General features: G+C 52.6%; 1 protein-coding gene across 1 annotated transcript; it reads left to right on the forward strand.

The window, feature by feature from the left end:
• Positions 1-12,792: 12,792 nt before the first annotated feature.
• Positions 12,793-14,483, forward strand: MYOD1 (myogenic differentiation 1; the record flags this gene model as incomplete). The annotated part of the gene is made up of 3 exons (XM_082684420.1): positions 12,793-13,422; positions 13,882-13,960; positions 14,233-14,483. The coding sequence occupies 3 exons, from the start codon at positions 12,793-12,795 to the stop codon at positions 14,481-14,483; spliced, it is 960 nt and encodes a 319-aa protein (XP_082540546.1).
• Between the last annotated feature and the right edge of the window lie 519 nt (positions 14,484-15,002).

The following is a 15,002-nucleotide window of genomic DNA, read 5'->3' on the forward strand; positions in this document are numbered from 1 at the left end:
CATCACAATTCACCACATGCTTGATACATGTCATTTCCTAGGGCCAGTGTCATTGCGGGACACATAGTAGTTCATGCATATTAATTAGGATACAGCGTAGGCTACCGTAACAGCAAAGACACCTAAAAATGCAGTTCATTCCTTTCTTACATGATGTTCCAGGAGCAGGAGATGGTCAAAGAATGGTGTGGCTGCTTAACAGTATGGGGGCCCAGGTTCTTTCTGTCTTATTGCTCTGCAATCTTCAACAAGCTTTATCACTATCACATGATCTAAGATGAGATACCTGTTTCCTATTGCTGCTGAAACAAATCACCAAAACTCAGTGGTTTAAAACAATACACAATGATCTCGAGCACTGAGTAACGTATGGAATTGCTGAATCATTATATTTCACACCTGAAACCAATGGAACACTGTATGTTTTATGAATTTTAAGAAGAATGAATGAATAAATAAATAAATAAAAGAAGAAAACACTTCTTATCTAATCATTAGGGTGATTAGAAGTCTGAAGTAGGTCTTACAAAGCTAAGATCAAGGCACTAGCAGACCAGGGTTCCTTCTGAAGGCTCTGGAGGAGAACCCTTTCCCTGCCTTTTCCAGATCCTAGAAACTACCTCACTCCTTGGCTCATGGCCCCATTGCCCTGACCTCTCCTTCTGTAATCACATTTTCTTCTCTGACTCTGACTCTTCTGCCTCCCTCTTTTCCTTTAAGGACACCTTTGATTGCATTGGAATCACCTAGATAATCCAGGATAATCTCTCCTTAACTTAATCACATCTGCAAAGTCCTTTATTCCCCTATGGTAACAAGCCATGGACTCTGAAGATTAGGACAAGGACATCTTGGGTGGCACATCATTCTACCACTGGTGGCTACATTCCAACTAGTGAGGATGAAGGAAGAAGAAAAGTTACAATTGCGAAGTTACATGCAAATCATTTCCACTTTTACCACATTGGCTAGAGCTGATTCATATGACTACAGCTAGCTGCAAGGGATTCTGGAAAATGTAGTCTTTTGCTGGGTGACGTTACTGCCTGCTAAAAATTGTATCAGTATGTTTTTTAAAAAGAGAAAAAAAAACCCATTACACTATTGGGAAGCGATAAAGGAAACCTCCAGAGAGTAAGAACTCCGCAAGACAAACAACTCAGGTTTTTTCAACAAATAAACTGAAAAGAAGAAAGATACGGGAGAGGAAGTTTACAAGTAAAGGGACTTAAAAGACAGATTAACAACCACAATGGATAGGCCCCATTTGGCTCCTGATGCAAACAAACACGAATATTTATGAGATAATTGGAAATTTGATTACTGATTGAATATTTGATTGTGTGAAAAATTACATACTGTAAATTTCATTATTTAATGAATAAAATTCATTAAATTTCATTATTCATTATTCAGTATTCTAATGGTGTCATACTTAAGTAAACAAAAAGCTCTTATCTTTTAGAAGTACGTAATCAAATATATACAAGTGAAATGATACAGTGTCTGAAATTTGTTTCAGAATAACAGGAGGGGAGGAAGTGAGCAGTATGTCAACAGGTCAGGTCAGGCTTAGACATCAGCTAGTTGACCGTCAGAGCTGGTAATGGGCTTCTTATACTATTGTGTCTATTCCTATGTATGGAATTCTTGACAATAAAGAGTGAAAAAGGAGGTGTGGCAGAGAAGGGAAGAAGGGGCAGGGGAGGGGCTGAGTGGACAAGAACAAATTTGATGAGCCCAGCAAGGCCCCAAGACCTGATGTCTCTTTCTCCCCACTTCCCCGTCCTCTCCCTAGTTCCTGGACGAGCTCACTTTCAGCCTCCATCCTAAAAGAGCTAAGGAGGGACCGTGAGACCCAAAACCCCTGATCCAGATGAGTCAGATGTCTTAAGTCAAGGCAGAGGTGGCTACCTCCTAGGCATAGATAAACCAAGTCAGCCCCAGCCCCTGGCAACTCTCCATTCACCTTCAACTGCCACAGGTAGAGATGTCCTTGCTTTAAGGGCATGAGCTGGAGCAGGTTCATCCTGAATATCAAGGGACCTCAAGAAGCCATCAGGTTCACTCCCCTGTCTCCAAGGCGGGGCTTCCTAAAATTGGCTCGGCCGAGAGACCAACATTCCCATCCCAGTGCCACCAGAGCTAAGCTGCGGTGAGTCCTGGGCAGCAGGGAACTTAGAAGCTTGGGCCTCATATCTCTCCATTATACAAAGAAAATAAATGTTGCCTCTGGTGTTGAAGAAGGGAGAAGACACTGGCCACTGAGGTGTGGGCTCTCCTGGGCCTCAGCCTCCTCCACAGAGCTGCTTTCTCTGGCCTCTCCCAGCCCCCACTCCCTGGCCCAGCCCGCACCAGCCTCTCTGCATCTGTCAACGGCCAGTTCTGCTCCCCTTGGGCCAAGCTTTGTTTAGGGGCGACTGGCAGGCTGCCCATGTGTGCAGTGGAGGTGGTGGTACTTGCTGCTGCAGTCAGATACTCCACAGGCTTCAAGATGGCCCCCACCTCCAGCCACCTCACCAGGGCCCCCACTTCCAAGAGCTACAGAGCCCAGAATAGGCAGGCCAGGCCCCCCACTGTCCCAGCCCCATCCACCCACAGCTTGCTCCTAGCTTCTACTAAAAGTAGAACAAGCCAGGCTAGAATAATCTCCAGGTTTCTACTGTGCTCCATGAGACAGGCTTTTCACAAGGACGTCATGTGGTTTGCCATATTGAACCCTTAAGAGCCTACAGAGTAGGTACTGAGACTGGTCACAGTTTACAACTGGGAGAAGTAACACTCGGGAGAGGGGAGGTAACTTACCCTAGCTAAGTAAGGGGTAGGACCAGTGCGTGAGTCCCAGTCACTCTAACCCCTAAGCCCAATAGAGATCCCTGGCAACACAGCCTGAGGAACTGGGGACCCAGTCTCTGTGTCAGGCAAGATCAGCTCCATGTGCTCCAAGGGCAAGTTCAGACAGGCTGCAAGGGAGATTCTGCTGCATCTTCAGGAGAGAATGAAGCAATGGCCTTCATGATTCCCCAGTGCTCCTTGGGGCGGGACCCCTCATGTTAACTACCTTTCCAGTCTGAGGAACAGGCTCCTGGGTCCCATGCTGAGCCCTAGTCTCACTCAATCTCCTGCTTCAGCTACCCCTGCTTCTGGGCAGGCCAGCTGGACAGGTCACAGGACAGGCTTCTTCCCACTCTCTCCCCCAGGAGAGAGGCTGGGGGGCTCAGGGAGAAGCAGGGCCCTCTGCAAAACCCCTACCCAAATGGGAGGGGAGCCAGGTGTCTGATGCCTCCATCCTACCTGGGGAGAAAGTGAGACCCAGGCAGGGCACGGAAGGGCTCGAGGAGATCACAAACCTGCGCACAGCCAGCGCAGTGAATACTGGTGTTTCGGCTCAGGCAAGGTGCTCTCTACTGTGTAAGGTTGCTGCTTTCCCCCTGGAATCCTTCCTCCCTCCTCTGCTCTTGGCTTAACTTGTCTTGTCTGGAAAGCTAATGCGCTTCACTTCAGACAGAGCCCCTTTACCCCTCTGGGGGTATGAGCAGGTCCCAAATGACCAAAGGAACCCCAGATACAGTGTCAGCCCCCCAGGATGAGCCCACGGCATGCTGCAGTGCCTTCCGGCCTTTACTCATGCTGCTATGGAGTGCCTTTCCTCCAGTTCTCCTACTGGGCCTCCTACTCATCTTCAGTACCCAAGAAGAAGGGTATCAATAGGTCTTTCTTGGGGCAGTCCTCTCAGGTACCCACAGGAGAGTTAGTTGCACCCTCTGGGTATTCCCACAGGGTGATTTGATGATTCATTCATGGGTCTCCCTCTCCCCACCAGGTGGAGCTCCCAGAAGCTAGGGGTCCTTTCCACAGCACCTAGCTTGAAACCTGAGAACAGGGTGGGTACTAAGGAACACTAAGACCTGTGGAGGCACTTGGGCCATAAATTACTTTCCCAAACCAGAGGGGAAGCAGGAATCCAGGAGGGCTTCGTGGAGGTGGCAGGGCAGGATGTAGGATAGATACGGATGACAGGTGTCCCAGGCAGCCTGGTTATTAGTCAGGAGGCCCTTGTCCTCTGTCTCTCTGCCAGGAAACTCTCTGTCCTGGGTGCCACTGGCCAGGGATGGGCAGGTTTAGGGGAAAGAATCAGGCCTCCCCAAGGCTCCCAACCTCCACGCAGAGGCGTGTGGCTGGGGCAGCTGCTGGGGGCAGCAGCTGGTGTCTGTCCCTGGAGCCCAACGGCTGTGTGTGTCTTAATCCCAGCTCCTTGGAGCCCTCCAGGCTGGCAGGTGGACTGATTAGACAGAAAGAAGGCAAAGGAAAGGGGTGGGGAGCCGAGGCCCCTCCCCAGATGCCCACAGCTGCCCACTGGATTCTGCCACATGCGCCATGCCATCCCCATCCCCCGTCCCCCCATCACCAGTTCTTTCCTCGGCCCAGAGCTCTCCTCCCTCAGCCCTTACACAGAGGCCTGACCTGCTCTAAGCAGGGAGATGCCCCTTAGAAAGTTCCAGCTAGGGGCGCCTGGGTGGCTCAGTGGATTAAGCCACTGCCTTCAGCTCAGGTCATGATCCCAGGGTCCTGGGATCAAACCCCACATCGGGCTCTCTGCTCTGCGAGGATCCTGCTTTCTCCTCTCTCTCTGCCTGTCTCTCGCTGACTTGTGATCTCTGTCTGTCAAATAAATAAATAAAACAAACCTTTGAAAAAAGAAAGAAAGAAAGAAAGTTCCAGCTAGCAACTGCGAAGGTGTGGATGCTACAGCCCATAAACCCCCTAGTGTTTTCCTTCTGGATGGAGAGGGGAACCTCCAGGCACCCAGGTGGAGACCAGCAGTCATACTGGGACCAAGATGTGAATCCACCTGACCTAGCCTATGAGCAGTGTGGGACACAGGTGTGGTGTGGGCATGGAATGTGAGGCATGTTCTGCAGGGGGGATGGACACAGGGTATGACGGGTACAGTGTGTGAGGTGTACACAGAGCCAGAGGGACCCGTCGTCTACAATGCGTAATGCACGTGAGGTCCACAGAGCGTGAGAGGGCTACATAGTATGGAAGGTGTGGCCACACGTGAGACACACTCACCGGTGAGGCGTCTGTAGTGTGGGAGGTATGAACGGAATGTGAGAGGCATGCAGAGTGTGACGTGCACGTGGTGGGTGAGCTGTGCACGGATTGTGATGCGTACACAGAGTGGGAGGTGAACACGGGACGTGGGGTGGACACGGAGCATGACGTGTGCGCAGACTGTGAGGTGGCCCAGCGGAGAGGGGGCCGCAGTTTATGAGGCATGCGTGCACGTGACGTACTATGAGAGAGCCAGGGGGTGTGGGGGTGAGGGCAAGCAGTCCCCCCAAGGAAATGTACTTGTCCACTCTGTCACGGGCCCAGATGCTGGGACCTTGGCACGAGCTCCACAGAGTGTCCTAGCCAGAGGAGGCAGGGACACATCCTGTGGCTTTTTACTGATCCTTGTGTGGATAAAGTGGAAGGTGACTTTAAGAGGCCTTCCCGTCTTTCTTCTTCCTCGGCCCGAGCCATCTTAGCTTAAAGACAAAGTACTCTTTGAGGAGACAGTACACTTGGGCAATAGTATTTCTTTTGGCTTTCTTAAATTCCTCATACTGCAAGTTAAATTCACATTAAAAAAAAAATGTTCTTTGGTATTTGATCAATAGAGGTGGTGAACTCTCCATTAGGAGCTCTCCTCACCCCAAAAGCCTGATGCCGTCAGGCTGGAAGAAGAATTGGGACCTTCACGAAGCCCACCTCCCTGAACACTTCTGGTCATGAAGCTACTGTCACCTTACCTGTGTTATTTAGTAAACCACAGTAAGTTTGTATTTCAGACTCCAGGAATCTGGGCTTTCGAAGACCAGAGAAAGGCTCTAGTTCTGTGAAGAATATGTTTGTGGGGGAGACTCTGCCTGAGGGAACTCCTCAGTTCTTTCCAGAAGTCAGGCATCAGGTGATTTTTTTTTTTTCTTTAAAGATTTTATTTACTTGCTTACCAGAGAGAGACACAGCGAGAGAGGGAACACAAGGAGGGGAGCAGCAGAGGGAGAGGGAGAAGCAGGCACCAGACATTCAGGCCCCAGGTTCCTAGAACAGGAACCTGTCTTGTCCCCTGCAGAATCCTCTGCTTCTGACAGAGGCACCTGTCCCATAGAAGGTGCTCCATAATGATTTGTTCTTTCTGCCTGGAACCTTCTGTCCCAACGGGCACAGGCCTCACCCCCGAACTTCCCTTACCTCTTTATTCCAATGTCACCTTGTCAACCTGACCCCTCTAATTCTGCAGCCAGGCCTGTCCTAGCAACTGAGACCTGCTCACCCTGCTCTACTTTTAGTATTTTTTCCTCTGCACATCTCATGTTCTAATGCATGCCATAATTTACTTCTTTTATTTTTTTTAAGATTTTATTTATTTATGTTACAGAGAGAGAGATCACAAGTAGGCAGAGAGGCAGGCAGAGAGAGTGGGGGAAAGCAGGCTCCCCGCTGAGCAGAGAGCCCGATGCAGGACTCGATTCCAGGACCTTGAGATCATGACCTGAGCTGAAGGCAGAGGTTTAACCCCCTGAGCCACCCAGGCGCCCCATAGTTTACTTCTTCATGTGTCTCTTGGCAACTCTGGGTCTTGCCAGGTACAATGTCTGCTCCACGAGGGCAGGGGGCTTTGTCTGCTTTGTCCTGTGCTGTGCTCCCAGCACCTAGCATAAAACAGGAACAGCACTGGTATCTGCGGAATACATGAACGAGCCCGGGCGAACAATGACTGTGGTCACACACACCCCTCCCCGGGCACACACGGCCCCACAGAGATACACCAGTTCGCCCGGCCCAGGGCTGGTATATAGGCCGTCTCTTCTCTCTCGGTTCCCTCCCCATCCATGGGGGCTCCTTTGCTCCAGCTCTGCTTTATCTTCTGGGCTCCCTGCTTATTAAGTGGAAGGCTGAGAAGTGGGATGGGTAGCCATCTGTGAAGAATCCCTGGGACCCTGGCTCTGAATCTGGGGCCACATCCACCCAACCAGGCTGGCTCCAGGGCAGGATTCCTACCCAAGGAGTAGCCAGATTCATGCCTTGCCAGGGAGCAAGGTTAGCAGGGGACAGTGTGGGGACACTCAGGGGGGATCCAGGGACGGAAATGGGAAGCCTGGGGACAGAGACACGACCTAGAACTGGCCCTGTTCATGTTTGCACCCTGGGGTCCTGTGGCACCCCCAACTCCCAGTCAGCTATGCTGCCTATGCCAGTGAGAGGGAGAGGCCGTGGGTCCAGCCTGGGCAGGGGCAGGGTGCCTGAAGACCAGAGCAGATGCATGCTGGATTGGGTTTCCAGAGGCTATATATATAGAGAGAGAGAGGCTGTTGGAAGCCCTGGGGCCGGCGGCTCCCTGAGGGTGAACACTAAGGGGCCCTGCCAGGCCTGCATTCCTGCTCAGGGCCAGAGCTCCATTTATAGCCCCAGGCAGGCATCAAGGGAGCTGAGGAGGATGGAATGGAAAGGGTGGAGGGAGAAAAGCCTAGGGATCCCTCCCTTCCCACCTGCTGCCAAAGGAGTTCCTCACTGTGCAGACCAGAGAACCAAGGGCCAGGGTGAGGTGTGCCCTTGCCCACCAGTCTGCTGAGCCCTGAGTCGGAGATACCCCCACCTGTAGGTCCCTCGGCCCATCGCCCCTGGCTTCTGCCCGAACAAGTCCAGCACATGTGTCCCCAAGAGGCACCCTTGACTAGACTCCACACCTATAAGAGTTTGGACTCTTTCTGCTTCCAGATTTGTCATTTTCCCCCTCCCTGGCCCCAACCCAGCACTAGGACTGAAAAGAGGGCACCAGCTCCCTGCTCTTTAAGCAACAGAGATGGAACAGTGGTGTTGGCAAACTTGTCCCTGAGAATGTGGTGTCACCACAAGGAGAGTGACCTCAGTCAGGCATGGGTGCCAGCCTGGAAGGTCTGTAACAGCCACTGAGTCCAGTGATTTCCAAACTCTTCAAGCAGCAGGAGCCTTGTAACAAACTAAATCCTACTTGGAAGTCTGATAGAAGTGTGGCAGTGTGCCAGTGGGCTTGTGTGCTTCCTAATTACTGAAGAAGATGAAGCTACAAATCAAGTTTAAAACTGTCAAAGCAGTTTAGATGTCTAACCCACAAGTGCTAATATATTCAATGTTTGGTAAGTCTGAACGTACAACGTTTACTTATCCTAAAGGCAATTTGATGATGACCCCAAGGAGCTTTTTGTGAATACAAAACCCAAAACGCAAAGTTGTAATCTTGTAAGCCTTAGCATTAAGTCCTGCTTGCTCAGGCTTGAGAAAAATTTTGATTCACATGGATAAGTGATTTGAGGAGCTCACCTGGAAATCTCAGCGTACTCTACAATCAAATGGTTTGATTCATTTATTGATTCATCCAACGAGTATTTATTGAGAACCTACTGTGTGCCAGGCATTCTGCTGCTGATGCAGGAGCAAATAGAAATATGTGTTTTAATCTAAATCTATTATAACAATTATTTGCCCTTCTCATTGTTAGTGTGTAAGACAAATGAAAAGACACAAGCTTCTAGTAAGTGCCCAGTCTATAGTACACTATTAAGATACTGGAGCAGGGCATGTGAATTTGTTCAACAGACAGGCCCTGAGTCTTGCCTGGGCAGAGCAAGTGTGACCCAGCATGTATGTTTAACTGTGTACTAGCTTAAAAGAGGTACAACCAGGGGCACCTGGATGGCTCAGTCGTTACGCGTCTGCCTTCAGCTCAGGTCATGATCCCAGGATCCTGGGATCAAGCCCCACCTTGGGCTCCCTGCTCAGCTGGAAGCCTGCTTCTCCCTCTCCCACTGCTTGTATTCCCTCTCTTGCTGTTTCTCTCTCTCTCTGTCAAATAAATAAATAAATAAAATCATTAAAAAAAAAAAGATGTACAACCATCCTCACTAACGACATATTTCACAATATTCAAATATATGCATAGAAATTCAAAGGGCAGGAGGCCACCCATTCATTCATTTGACATTTATCAAGTTCCTACTATGCGACAGCCACTGAGATGGTTTCTGGAGATGCCATGGTGAGCAAAACGATTTTGCCTTCCTGAGGCTATATCCATCAGTGAGCGAATTAAGAAGATAATTACAGAGTGGCCCCATGAAGAAGGAAATGAGTAGAGTGATGTGACCCAGTGATGTGACCTTAGAGGAGATGGTTGGAGACATCCCCAGGAAGTGATGTTTGAGCTGAGACCTGATATAGGAAAAGCAGCAATCGCGGGAGGAGCTGGGGCTAGGGCAGTAAGCAGCAAGGACAAGGCTCTGAGGTCAGATCACGCTCTCAGTGTTCCAAGATGGGAAAGGAGCTCAGACTAGAATGGAGTGATCAGAAGGGATAGTGGCTCCAGATGAATTCAGACAGATGGGCTGAGACCAACTTGTGTGGGACTTTACAGGCTAGTGAAAAGAGATGAGATTTTATTCTAAGTGCAACAGAGAAGCTCTTAAGGAGTTTAAAGCTGGAAAGGGATATCAACTCATTTACATATTTAAAGGATTACTCAGGCTGCTGTGTAGGGGGCCAGATTATGCTGGGGCAAGAATGGTGGAAGTAAGGAGAGCAGCCAGGAAGCCCTGGTGGTCATCCAGGTCAGGAGAGTGGCGCCTTAGTCCAGGATGGCAGCACTGGGGTTGGAGAGACTCCGATGTCTCAGTGGACAGGGCTTTCCCCTGCCCAGACTTCCTCCCTGGAACTCCAGCCTCATGAAACCCCTGCCTACCTAATCTCTCCACCTGGATGTTGAACACCCATCTCAAATTGTGTCTTAACTTGGACTCCTGATCTGTCACCTGCAAACCTGCTGTTCCCCAGCTCCGTTTTTCTCCAAGTCCTCCTCAACTCCTCTCTTGTCCTCCTGCCTACATCCAAACATGAATAAATATTGCTGGCTCCATCTTCAAAATATGTTTGGAATTGAACTATGTTTCACCATCTTCACTGCTGGTACCCAGATCTAAACCACCATCACCACTTAACTTCGTTCATTACAATAGTCTCCTAATGCTCTCCCTGCTTCTGCCTTTGCTCTCCAAAACCTGTATGCTCCTGTTAAAATGTGAGTCAATCGGTAACATTCTTCACTTCCACTCTAGCCCTCCAGTGGCTTTTCTTTTCTTTTTTAAAGATTTTATTTATCTATTTGTCAGAGAGAGTGAGCACAGGCAGACAGAGTGGCAGGCAGAGGCAGAGGGAGAAGCAGACTCCCTGCTAAGCAAGGAAACCCATGTGAGACTCTATCCCAGGACACCAGGATCATGACCTGAGCTGAAGGCAGCCGCTTAACCAACTGAGCCACCCAGGCGTCCCTCTCCAGTGGCTTTTCATCTCAGAATTCAAATTCTTTGTCCCTCTTTGACCCCCTCTGTTACCACTCTCCTACTGGCTCATTCTGCAGTGGACACACCAGCCTCCTTGATGTACTTTAAATATGACAAACACAGTCCTGCCTCAGGACCTTTGCATGTGCTCTTCTTTCTATCTGACTTCAGATACCTGCTTCTGCCCTACCTTCATTCTGGTCTCTGCTCAAATGTAATCAGCTCAGAGAGGCCTTACCAGACCACTCCATATAATGAAATAATCTTCATCACTTTTTCCCTTTGCTTTATTTTTCTTCATAGAACTGAAAACTTCCTGATATCAGACTTTTCTGGCTTATTTTTTTATTATCTGTCTCCCTACCCTACAATTGAAACACCACGAGAGCAGAGTCTCCATTTTATTCATTGCTGGATCCCCCAACACCTAGGCCAATACCTGGCACATAAGGGATGCTTCATAATATGTGTTGAAGGACTACATGAAGATGGAGTTACAGAGTGAAGGGAAGGGACCACATCAGGAAGGGGACCTTCAGCATTGCTAGTGGCAGAGAAGTGAAGAAGGCAGGGCTCCAAAGGAGTCTGTTAGGTTTGGTGGGAAGGGAGAGCTTCTCAGGGTCCAGGGAGCCAGTTAGGACAGCTTCTTGAAGTAGAAGGTACAATGACTACTCTTGCTTCTATCTGTAGGTGCTGCAGGGAGAGAGCCCTGGAGGCTATCTGGTCCAAGGGAGACCTCTAGTCAGAGTGCTAATAGGAAGATATTTACGAGAGATTCAAGAAAAGGTTAAGAGGCATTCTGGGGGTGGGGGTTACCCAGGGCTTGTGAAGGACCCAGAGATCCCTTGAATTGCCTTCTCCTTCTATTCCCAGTCTTTCCAGTGGGCTTGCTGGGAAGAAATGCAGCTAAGACCTCTACAGAAGCTAAGCCCTAATATCACATGGGGCCCTGTCAGGACTCAGTGCCCCAGCCAACAAATGGGAAACCTGCAGGGAGCCCACAGCTCAGTCTGGGTCAACGACAGAAGCAAGTTCTCTCGGTAATACGGTCTTGTATCTGGGACTAAGGACCTCCACATCTTTGGTCTCTTTTAAATTCTCACCACAACCACAATTACTCCAGGAAATAGCTATCACTATCCCCAGATTTACAAAGTGGGGAAACTGAGGCTTGGAAGGTGGTATGACTTCGGCAAAATCATACAAGAAGCTATGGGATCTGGACTCGAACTTAGATCATTGGTCTCCAAACTCTACTCTCAAAGATCCCCTCTGAAGTGGGGTTCTCAGGCTGAGTCTGGGCGTTGGAGGACTTTGTGCCATGAACCTCACTGTGCAGCGCTGTGCGTGAGGGAAAACCAGAGCTGTTTTCTTCCCAGTGGAGGACACATCTCCACCCAGACCCGCACAGGGCACTCCGCTGCTGACACACGCAGGTCGGGCTAGGCAAGAGTTCACTCCCCTCCCTCCAGACCAGGGCAGAACCAGGGCTCAGAGACATTGGTGAGGCGCTTTGGCAGCCACCCCCCTCTTTTGCGTAGATGCAGCGGCTCAGTTTTTAAGCATCCGGGGTGAGGGGGTGCTGGGTCCACCGCCCTCTGAGCGACTGCCTGGTACGAACTGACCTAATGACCTGGCCCCCACGTCCAGTTTGTCTCAGGTTCATCCACTTAGACTCTAATTCTTGTTGCAGATTTCTCTGTCTCTGGCTCTAGCTTTCTGCTTTCCGTGTCTGTCTTTTGGCTGTCTTTTACTGTCTCACTGTCTCACCTCTGAGTGTCTCTGCCCTATTGCCACGGGTGTCTCTAAGTCTCTCGCGATCTGTTTCCTACTCCTACCGTGCACCTAGGTCCCCCCATAAATCAGAGGACAGAAGGAGACCCAAAGTCAGCTTGGAGTTGAGCGCGCGCAGCCAACACTTCCCGGGGACATAGGAGGAGTACGGTGCTGGAGAGGTTTGGAGCAAGTGTGCCCCGGAGCCAAGTGCAACCGCGTAGGGCTGCCAGCCTCTGCCTCCCTCCCAGCCTAGGGAGGGGCCGGAGCGCCCGCGCGCGGGGGTCGAGGGGTAGGGGGTTGGCCAGTCTCTTGCCCCAGCAGCCACCCTGGGGATCCCAAGCTCCTCCCCACCTTGTTTCTATTGGCCTCGGGCGCCCCCGCCCCCAGCCGCCCGCTACCGCTCGGGGGCCCTTAAGCTACTACTGGATAAATAGCCCCCGGCGCCTGGCGTGAAGACAGGGGTGGGGAAGCCCCGGGGCGCTGCAGCCGCTTTCGCATCAGACCCAACAGGACCTGGCAGGGGGCGGGGGAGATAGTGGGGTGTACATTCAGAACCCCGGTACTTTACTATCGCAGGGCCAGGACTGAAGATAGGCAGAAAGTTTCGGGTAACCCCTACCGAAGCAGGGACTGCGCCACCCTCTGCCGGGATATGGAGCTGCTGTCGCCGCCGCTTCGAGACGTAGACTTGACTGGCCCCGACGGCGCCCTCTGCAACTTTGCCTCCGCGGATGACTTCTATGATGACCCTTGTTTCGACTCCTCCGACCTGCGATTCTTCGAGGACCTGGACCCGCGCCTCGTGCACGTGGGCGCACTCCTGAAGCCAGAGGAACACTCGCACTTCCCAGCGGCGGTGCACCCGGCGCCCGGCACGCGCGAGGACGAGCATGTGCGCGCTCCCAGCGGGCACCACCAGGCTGGCCGCTGTCTGCTGTGGGCCTGCAAAGCGTGCAAGCGCAAGACCACTAACGCCGACCGCCGCAAGGCCGCCACCATGCGCGAGCGGCGCCGCCTGAGCAAAGTCAACGAGGCTTTCGAGACGCTCAAGCGCTGCACGTCCAGCAACCCGAACCAGCGGCTGCCCAAGGTGGAGATCCTGCGCAATGCGATTCGCTACATCGAAGGCCTGCAGGCGCTGCTGCGCGACCAGGACTCCGCGCCCCCTGGTGCCGCCGCTGCCTTCTACGCCCCTGGCCCGCTGCCCCCAGGCCGTGTGGGCGAACACTACAGCGGCGACTCAGACGCGTCCAGCCCGCGGTCCAACTGCTCCGACGGCATGGTAAGGCGGGGACCCCCGGCTAGAGAAGCGAGGGCAGCTCCTGGTATATCTGGGACGTATTTCCGAGGGCGAGGAGGGAGGTCGGGCTGGGAACCTTGCGGCGAGTGGACCCCGGAGTCCCAAGCAGTTGTTACTAGGGGTGATCTGGTGCCTTGGGGGCGCACGGGACAAATGCGAGCCACCCTACTGGGGCGCTGTTAGAGCTCTGCTTCAGCGATATGAAGATCTGCTTTTTCCCACTTACCCTATTTACAAAATGCAGACTTATGTTCCTAGGCGACTATCTGCCCTCTAGTTAGCCCGGGAGGCTGCAGGCAGCGCCTGTCTGCCCCGATCCCCCAACCAGGGCCCAGAACTCGTGGCTGAGACTCCGGGACTTGAGGCGGGGTGGCTACAGGGAGTGATGCTCTGGCCCCACGCGGTCCCCGAGCCTGACTCGGTCGCCCTTACCGTTTGCAGATGGACTACAGCGGCCCCCCAAACGGTGCCCGGCGGCGGAACTGCTACGATGGCACCTACTACAGCGAGACGCCCGGCGGTGCGTATTCGCGCCTCCTTCCCACGTTACCCCCTTTGAGCTGCCCCGGCTTTCCTCTATCTAGAACCTTCCCCTTGTCCCCATTCCTGGGAGACTGTACAGGGAATGAAATACTAAGCATGCAGCTCCCTTCCTTTTCGCTCCGTACTCTCTCTGGGTCCTCTCGGACTCGGGTGGGCCTTCAATTTCCTGTCTGCCCCAAAGCACTGAGCCTGTGGGTGGGAGACTTGTCTACCGCTCAACTGCATACTCTCCTACCCATCCCCGCGCAGAACCCAGGCCCGGGAAGAGTGCCGCGGTGTCGAGCCTCGACTGCCTGTCCAGCATCGTGGAGCGCATCTCCACCGACAGCCCTACCGCACCCGCGCTTCTGCTGGCGGATGCGCCGCGGGAGTCTTCTCCCGGCCCACAGGAGGAAGCCGCCCAGAGCGAGGTCGAGCGCGGCGCCCCCACCCCTTCCCCGGACGCTGCCCCGCAGTGCCCCGCGGGCGCAAACCCCAACCCCATCTACCAGGTGCTCTGAGGGGGCGGGCGGCCGCATGGGAGGGCTCCGCTGCCCGCGCGCCCGAGGGACGGTGCCCCTAGAGTCCCTCGCGCCCGAAAGATTGAGCTTAAATGCCAACCCCCACTTCCAACCGCGCTTTAAAAGCGACCCCTCCCGAGTTGGGAGAAGCGGGAGAACTGATGTGTTTCCACTCCCGCACTCCACAGCAAGGACACAGTCCTTCTTTCCCACGCAACACCCTTCCCTGAGACTCGCTGCGATGGCCTTTAGGTGTTCCTCCTTGGGCCAGAGCTGATCCTCGAGGGGCCAGACCCTTCCTCTGCCTTTCCCCACGTCCCTAGGAGGGATGGGACTAGCGCAGATCAAAACCCCGCCTCTGGACGCCGGTGCTGCTGAGTGGGGCGTGGCCTCCCTCCCGGAGCCCCGGCGACTTTGCCGTTTGCCAGCGCCCGCGGGACGCCCTCGCGTTCCGCGTGTCACAAGTGTTAACAGTAACCACTCCACCCTCTCTCCCCCAGTTCAGGACCACTTTTTGTA

The sequence above is a fragment of the Mustela nivalis genome (genome assembly GCF_964662115.1).
Source record: "Mustela nivalis genome assembly, chromosome: 9".
In the NCBI taxonomy this organism is placed as follows: domain Eukaryota; kingdom Metazoa; phylum Chordata; class Mammalia; order Carnivora; family Mustelidae; genus Mustela; species Mustela nivalis.